The 9,206-nt window shown below is 32.4% G+C and overlaps 1 protein-coding gene across 1 annotated transcript; it reads right to left on the bottom strand.

The window, feature by feature from the left end:
* Window positions 1-1,097: 1,097 nt before the first annotated feature.
* Window positions 1,098-2,493, bottom strand: LOC100800816 (transcription factor HEC1). The gene has a single exon (XM_003524603.5). It carries the CDS (start codon window positions 2,138-2,140, stop codon window positions 1,319-1,321), a length of 822 nt encoding a protein of 273 aa, XP_003524651.1. The 5' UTR covers window positions 2,141-2,493; the 3' UTR covers window positions 1,098-1,318.
* Between the last annotated feature and the right edge of the window lie 6,713 nt (window positions 2,494-9,206).

Raw genomic sequence — 9,206 nt, 5'->3', positions numbered from 1 at the left:
AATAAAAAGAAAAGGTAATGTTGACATTGGCTGCATATTTCTTGAATGGTAGATAAAGAAAAGCAAGAATCATTTGAAGGGTAAGAGGCGAATGAAAATCGAGAATCATGCTCACCATCATGTTCATGTATATATGCTTGCAACGATATGTAGAGTAGTTTCGATCACTTAGCAAGTAAGGGGTGCGTAAAAATTAATTTCGTAAAAAAATCAAATTAAATTAGTTTTAAACTGTTTTAATCAGTTTGAATTGATTTAAAAACTAGTTTAAAATTGAACTAATTTTAAAAAAATATTCTAAATTGAATTAATTTTTAATCAATTTTAAACAAGTTTTAAACACTGAATTAGTTTTGAATTAGTTTTTGAATTATTTTTTTCAAATCAGTTCGATTAACTGAATTAATTTTGTATTCAGTCCATCAAATTGATTTTTATAAAATAGTATACTCATTTTTTTTAAACTAATTTAAAAAAAAAAGAATTAATATTTAAATTTGGTTATAATTTGATTCAATCCGAACTAATTTTTTTTTTTTGAAGACCCCTATTAACAAGGATGAAATAAAGCACTGAAGTGGATTTGCATGTGAACCCTAATGGGATAGAAAGTCAATAAACTTGGAAAACTCGTTCATTGAATATTTAGAAGACAAACTATCATTATTTGATCGGTTAAAAAAAGTGTGATATACTGATTATAAATCCATAAGAGTCTAGATCTCCAACTAGATTTCTTTCTTTTTTTTTTAATGCAAAATTTACGTTTTGTAAAAAATAAAATAAAATTCTAACACCCTTTTACCTTTCTTTCTCTGATTAGATTTTCGTGAGAGGGCGCGCAACGTAGACTGCTCACAAATAATAAAAAATAATATACATGAGAAATCTCAAATGCTATTTAATATCAATTTGAGTGAGGAAAAAAAGAAGAGAAAGATATAAGTATAATAGATGATGATATAATTTTTTTTTGGTGAATACCAAAATATAAATATAACGTGACAAGAAAAAAAATAAAAAGTGTTAATGAGATAGATTACGAGATATTCAAATGCCATTCTTAAAAAAATAAAAATAAAACAAAGATAGAAAAATGTAGAACATACTCATCCATTATGTTAATGAAATTTCGATTACACCCACCCCCACCATTGTAAAAGCAAAAGATCATTGCAACAATGGCATTAACATGGAGAAACATGTTCTTCCCGATCCACCAAACCCATGCATACACCAATTGATCAACACTACACAACCCATTGCTTTCTCATCACAAAAACAAGCAAATTCCCTCTCAAACTTCCCCTAACAACTATTAGCTGAGCAATTGTTTAGAAGTGGAACCGAACATTTGACAAGGTTGGCAACCACCCTTCATCAACAAAGAAGAATAATTAACACTACTATTATTGGAGTAGTTAGAAGACATCCCTAGCGGAAAACCAGCAGCACCAACAACGTGATTATTGGGACTATTAGTATTACTGTGTGGTGACGTATTTGCCCCTGCTTGCTCCAGCGTCTGCACCTGTTTCTTCAAGAACTTGACGTAGTGAATGGCCTCGTCCAACATAGAAGCAGTGTCCATCTTGGTGCCGCCAGGGACCAATCTCTGAAGAATCCTTATTCTCTCGCTTATCCTTTCTCTTCTGTGCCGCGCCGCCACGCTCTGCGGATCCTTGGAGATCTTCACGTTCCTTCTCTTGGGTGGCTTTATGGATTCAGGATCGATGTGAACGGGCTGCATAACCGCTATTCGGAATATCATCTCCCTCATCGCCGCCATCGAGTTCTTCTTCTCGGAAGGGTAGGGTTGAAGGGACTGTGACATAGGTTGTTGTTGGTGTTGGTGTTGGAAAAGGTCATCGATTTTGGAAAATTGGACAACATTTGACGGAGTTGGATCGACGAGAGTCGTCGTCGGTGGTGGAGTTGTTGTTACAATGCTGTTGTTGTTGAATAGGGTGGAAGCACTGGTTGTTGAGGAACTTCCACTTGATAACAAATCGGTTTCTTGGTAAGAGGTGGTATAAAAAGGGTCGCAGAATAATTCAGGGAACTTTTCCATTTGCATCATCATTGCCATCACGTCCATGTTGTTGTTGTTGCTGGAAGTTTTCACTATGTCCACATCCATGAAAGAGAGGAGAAGAATGGGGAAGGTGAGAAAAGAGAGGATGCAGAGTATGGGAGGGCTCAGGGAACGGGGTGTGGAAGTAGGGTTTGTACCAGAGAGAGATGATGACGGGTATGAGAGAAAGAATAAAATAGTGGAAATGAGAGTGCAGAAGGTGCAGAAGAAGATAGAAGAGAGAGATTGTTATTTATCTCTGAACCGACCAACAACAACAACAATATCCAGCAGATCACTGTAAGTGGAAGCCCTTTTTATAGCAACTTGTGACTTGTTAGTAATATTTTATCTTTGGAAACTTGAAGAAAATCTACTAAGCTCTCTCATTTAATTGTGACTTTTTTTTTTTACAAAATTAAATGTATTCTTTGTGGGGAGTGAGGTATAAGTGATAAAACTAAAGTCTTTGTCTAAATATTGAAGACAATTTTATATTTAATACAAAATTTATATTATATATAGTCTCTTCGTTGTATTTTTTATATTATAAGAAATTGAAAATAAATATAGCTAACACAGTTGTAATTGTGGATAAATTTCCATTGCAATCACTTTAAAAATCTTGAGGTTGCAGTTGAAATTACGATCACAAAATATTTTCTAAAGCTATGATTTAAAACTCAAATTTGAGATGATGTAATTACATATAGTTAAAACTCAAATTCAAAATCACTAAAAAATAAAACAACTTTATACTAATTCATCTACACATACACATGTACCTCTCATTGATTTATGATGATTGAATTTACAATTTTGTTAATTATTATCACCGATGGGAACCGCCCATGATGTGTGGGGTTTGTCTTAAGGGAAGGTTAGTGTTGCTCCATTGATGTGTGAAGAAGGGGGTGAGGTCAAAGGTAGAGGCATTTAAGATCAAGGGTTGAGAATAAAGAGGGACCACATAGCGGTGGAACTGGGGTAGAAAGGATTGGTTGAAATGCTGGTGCATGAATCAGGTTTGAAATTAAGCTTGCATTGTGTGTGCCAATGTGATATCATCCTTTTTGACTGAAAGTTCTTTCTTTGCAACATTGCTTTGTTGCCTTGAAATTTTACTAGTTTTGCTTTGATAAAGCCCCCAAGGTAGCCCCCACAGTCACATGACATATGTCAGAGCAACACTGGGAGATAAATCAATCCACCACTGCAATGCAAGCCTTGAGGCTTACCTACGTCACCGTCGGAAAGGGCCGCAAAGGCAGAGATCAAGATAAGAGTACAGTGGGCCTGGCTTCATATACTTAGCAAAAAAGAAATGAAAAGGACAAAACGAGTACCAAATAGAAAAAAAAAAAAAAGATAATAGACGATAAATTTTTATATAGTTTCCTCTCCAAATATCAAATTTCTAGATTAAGGATCATCAAATACATAGATCAACTGTATGGTATTACTTCAACATAATTAAAAGTGTTAATTATATTTTTAGATATATAACTATATTAAATATTTAAACTCTTAAAGAAATTTTTTTACCACCCATAATGATATTATCTTATTCAAATAGGATTGTCTAATGAACAATACTTGTGTTATAGGAAAAAAAAATTATCAATCAAGTTAGTGTTTAATTTTATTTAGATAAATATTTACATGTTTTATTATATATTGAGAAATTGATTTTGAAATTAAGTGGGTGTGAAATATTATCACTCTTTTTTAACTAACTTTTTTTTGTTAATCAAAAGTTTATATTAAATATTAATATCAATGTATCTTTAAGATAAAATAAAAGCATTTAGATATAAATATTTTTCTCAAAATTGATTTTAGTTGAAATAAATTTTACAGTGGAGAAGTGACTCTAATCTTGAGTTTGTTAAGAGAAACATTTTTCTTTAATAGTATATATCTCGAGGTAACATTTTCTGGCCGACAAGATGGAAAATAATCTGTAAAACAATTAACAAATTTGTCTTGTTATATTCCATTAAATTATCACCTCACATACATGTGAAAAATAATAATAATTCACGGTAATAGCCGTAACACATATGACGTAATTAATATGTAAACACTTTTATATATCATACTTTATTAATATTCGTTATTTCTCAATATTTTTCTTTTCTTATCTAATTATATTATCTATTGCCGAATTTTTCTCTCTTCTATTTTTTTTTTCACTAATTGGACATTATATCCACCCATCGTTTTCAATACATATTAAACGATAAGGAGTTAGATTCTAAGATATTAATTTCACATGTCACTTAAGAATTTGAAAATGTGAAAGTTACTAAATGAGTTAGATCCTGACGAATTATGCTATGCAACTAGTCACTGCTCCATGGAACGCTTTTCGAGGTAGATTGGGAGCTAGCGGTGAGGCATAATTGCGGACCCTCCTACTAATCTGCACTCAACATTTACTGCAGCTGAGCGAGCCTACATGCATCTGTTTAGACTTGGTAAGAAAAGGAGAAAAAGAAAAAATACGTTGTAAAATATGAAACACAAATATTTACAGTTCAGGTTTGATAAAATAATCTTTTCATATGATCACAAATATTTTTTAAGACTTGAGTTTCATAGGATTATCATTGGTTATAAAAAAAATTCAGAATATTTGATACACCTACAAATTTAGAATTCAAACTCCATATTTTTTTTATTAAGTTAGAATAACTTATGGCAATTGATTCATGAAATTTGGTGGTTTGAAAAAAATATTCTTTTAGATCTCCAGTGAATTTCAATTAAAATAAAATATAGATTGTATAATTTGATAATGACATTTTATTTTAATATTTTTACAGAAAATGAAAAAAAATGCTATTAATATTGCTTGTACTGCTAACTGTTTTTGGCAGTCCTTTCGGAATTCCAAAATAATGGTAATCAGCTTTTGCATTTTTAGTAGCTTTTTCGCTTACATAAACGTGTGAAAGTCAATAAATTTTGTGTTCTTTTTAGCATAAATAGTTCGTCAGTTCAAGTACAATCTGAACGCACCATGTTTCTCCCTGAATCTTCTTTGTTCCAAAGGCACACACGCATGCATATAGCAATATGGAAATGTGCAATTTTTTTTTTTTTGTTATGATAAACCAATCAATAGTTTATTGTAAAAAGACATTATCATTTTCGGCATGTTAGAAACCACAATATATGATAATGAACAATATCTTACACTATTGTTAATGCATCAAAATTAAATCGTTATATGGGAAACAGTTTAGGAGGAATTTGTTGTATATGACGCAAACCAAATTATTATTTGTACAGAAGCTAGAGCGCACCTTCTAATAATACTAGGAGGATAAATTAAAATATAAATCTTAGCTTCTCTGTTGCTGGGACCCACTAGAAAGAAGGAGACAAAATATCCTTTGTTTTGAAAACAGGAGGAAAAAACCTAACAGGATTGAATTATTTATTTACAATAAAACAGAGAAAACGGAAGGGAGAGAGAAAAAAATAAAATTGAAGTAATGTATAATGTAAAAAGGACAGCAGATAAGAAGATAAGATGTTAATTATAATTGCACAGAAAGTGGTCCCTTATCCTTTATTCATATATATGATCTTCCGCAATTAAATGGGATTAAATTTACTTTCACCCAAACAGCGTGGTTCCTATAGCAAAAGTGAAGAAGTAACCTTTCGAGTTGTCTTGCTATAGTTTTTATATGGTAATAATTGTTACTATGGCAACCCTTTTTCAACCTAGCGTCTATCATTTATTCTGACATACGATCATACGAGTACTTTATTTTTTTCTTTTAATTGACAGTACTGAGTAAACAGTTAAAAGTCTTCTTTTCTCTGTTCCAATGTGTAGTAAGTATATTGGCGAAAAGCCTGGAAGGGATTTATAAAGCTGCAGAGTCAACTCAAAAAAGGTTAAAATGGGTTGGCATTGTACTAGCATTTGCAGTAGTTACTACTTGTAGCTCAACTAAATAGGTTGACGGTTGCACCGTTAATTTTGCACCAAACTCTTTCTCATCGTATTGTTCGATCGGAACCAGTATGGTTCCTGTGAATGTAATGAGATGAAAAGAAAAGTAACGGAGCTTAATGGGAATAAATATTTCTCATAATTGGTCCATAATCGGAATTTTTTTTTTATGGAAAAAGGTATTTTTTTTTCATCAATGCAACAGAACAAACTGTGCTAATTAGCATTTGATTCTAGTTAATAATTCCTCTCAATATATCAAACCAAACTTGTGCTAAGGCTCGGCCGTTTGTCCTTGAGATTATGCTTGATTGAAATGAAAAGAATAGAGGAATAATGAAAAGGACGTATAATCTATTTTAGAATAATATACTTTATTGTGCCTGTATCCTACTTGTTTAATTAGAATATATTTATTTTCTTCGATTCGTTGTGATGCTAAAAATATTAAAAAAGAAAGAATTTTTTTTTGTCATTATTCAATTGAAAATGATAAAAAAATGGAACCCTACCAATATGCGTACGTAAAAAAATGAAGTAAATAATGCCATCTTTCCTCCTTTCAATTTTTCCTCCTATTAAATACAAATGAATCTAGTAAATATATAATAAATAGCATATCAGATTACTAAATCTCAATTATAAGAAGAAAAAGACTTTGTCTTGTTCATCATACTTTGACCCATAATTATATGGTTTATTTGGAATATGCATACCAATATCATGTTTCAAGTGATCTTTAAGATTTTAATGATGTTTTGGACTTGAAAACAACAATGTTGCATATCAGATTACCAATGTTTTGGTAAAAATCGATGTTGTTTGTTTATAACAAACATTCATTTTTGGTAAGAACTAATGTTGTTTATTATCAGCAACATCAGTTTTTACCAAAATCGATGTTGTTAATGAATTTTAACACCGGTTGTTTACAAAACCGATGTTAAAATAACTTACAACATCGGGTTGTTTTTAGGAAGCTTTTTTTAATATGGTATCTGTTTTTTCAATAATCCTAAAATTAACCTACAAATTTTTAAAGCAGACCATATAACATATAATTTTCATTATGTTTTGAAATAGTTTTTTTTTTCAGAAATTTCATAAAAAATTTATTAATTACTATGAATTAAAAGAATATTTAATGTTAAGGAGACATGAATTGTAAAAAAAAAATGTGAAGTAAATAAACTACAATTACAAAATTGCCTAAACAGCCTAGGTTTCATTTTTAACTTTCAAATAATACTTTGCCCACTGGATGCGAAGCGCCTTTAATCTCTCTGGTTCCAATGGTCTAGCATCATTAAAATATTGCATGATATAATAAAGTATAAGTTAATAATATAATATCAATCATAACTAAATGAAATTTGTTTGAATTAAACAATTACTATGTCCCAATTATTGTTGCAACTTCCTAAGATTATAGTTGACATCTAGTGCATGACGTAATACTCACACTTTGTGCTTCCTTTTTGTCTATTACACTAAATATATTATGAAATTTAAATATTCAACTTTAAGTACAAATTAGTCTACACAGTACTAAAATATAACTAGAAGCATTGTTTAAATGAATTACTTTAACAACAATCCACCTAGCAGTAGCCTTGGATTTACTTTCTGGAGTATCGTCAAGTTCTTTCAAAGCACTGTTGAATAGAAACATGAATTTTTATTGTACAATTAAAATATTGATGTTCCCAACTAATGCTAATGCAAATGTATTGAAAAATAACATTGACCTGTTAATTATTCCTTTGAGGTAGTTGTCTAGCCTATTATGCAATGAACAAAATCAGATGATAACATTTTCCTTAAGCAAAATGATGACTATTTGCCAATGTGCAGTGCAATGGAGACCAATATAGGTTATTATACTATTATACATTATTTAAATTCATTTGTTCAGTTTAACTTACCCATTCAAGTAGGCTCCTAGGTACACATTCCATTTTGAATTCTGCATCCAGTTCTTAATGTAACTTTCTAATTCAAATTGTGATTGCCTAGATCTCTAGATGGACTGTGGCTCGAGGAATCCATACATATCGACATTCCCCGCTCGCATACTTGTCTCAGTCATATGCCTATTATTGTTAACATAAAGTAAGTTATGTATGAATTTAAAACAATAAGTTAGATAATAAACAATAATGTAAACTGACTTACGAAATCCACAACTGTATAACAAAGATGCGGAGACATTGACCACCGTGTACTATTTTTGACAGATCTTCATGCTTTATGTACAAGGGGAAGTTCTCATTAAACACCCCAAACATGGTAGCATCCCGCATAACCTGCAACGACTTCAAAAAAAGATGTGGGATGGTCAATATCATCAGATATAGGGGATCATCGACATCATGATCTGGCCTATTTGTTAGTTTGGCCGGTCCCACAGCTCCCTGTTTATCCAACACAGTTAATTAACATAATTTAATGTCATTGAAATAATTGTTCTGATAAATGCTTGACAAGATGTGTTGGCCAAGTAAGGAAGGTGTTAAGTGTCTGCCCCATTAACTTAACCTCTTCAGTGGGTATAGGAATGGGAGCATTTTCATCTCTAACTCCTCAACACCAACCTTGACTTGATCATGGGGCAAAGGAATATAGTGAATGGTTGTGGACCCCTCATAAAGTCTTCCTAGGGAAACTAGGCCTGGAGGGTTTTCTTCAACGTACAACCTGCATTTGTCTGAGTCACCTGTGTTTGGATCGTTCCCTGAGGGATCAACACAACTCTCCTTTGTACTGGCACGAGCAGCTGAAGGACCAACCTCAGGCTCAGGAGGTAGTGTGAGTCCCTGTGATTGCATCTGCGATTGAAACTGAGACTGCTTCTGGTTGAAGGATAACATTAGTTGTCGAGTCACTTTTTCTGTGATTGACTCCTCCAATTGGCCCCTGATTTTTTGCGTCAACTACTCCAGGTCTTCGGGAGCCATGGACGAAGATGTGCGGGAGGTCCTTGGAGCTGGTCCAAAGTATTGCTTGATCGTGACACTAGCTCCAGCAATACGCACATGACCAAGGTGTTCTAGTCGCCCAATGGCAGCAGCCAATACATCCTGACGTCCATGGGCGACAAAGGAACCCTGTGAGGCCTTGATGTGCCATTATTTTCTCCTATTTCTTAACCCTTTTTGC

This window comes from Glycine max, chromosome 5, assembly GCF_000004515.6.
Source record: "Glycine max cultivar Williams 82 chromosome 5, Glycine_max_v4.0, whole genome shotgun sequence".
In the NCBI taxonomy this organism is placed as follows: domain Eukaryota; kingdom Viridiplantae; phylum Streptophyta; class Magnoliopsida; order Fabales; family Fabaceae; genus Glycine; species Glycine max.
This window is presented reverse-complemented; position numbering and strand designations above follow the sequence as displayed.

Coding starts and splice junctions, on each gene's coding strand:
- LOC100800816 (XM_003524603.5), bottom strand. CDS start 2,140: ATGGATGTGGACATAGTGAAAACTTCCAGCAACAACAACAACATGGAC.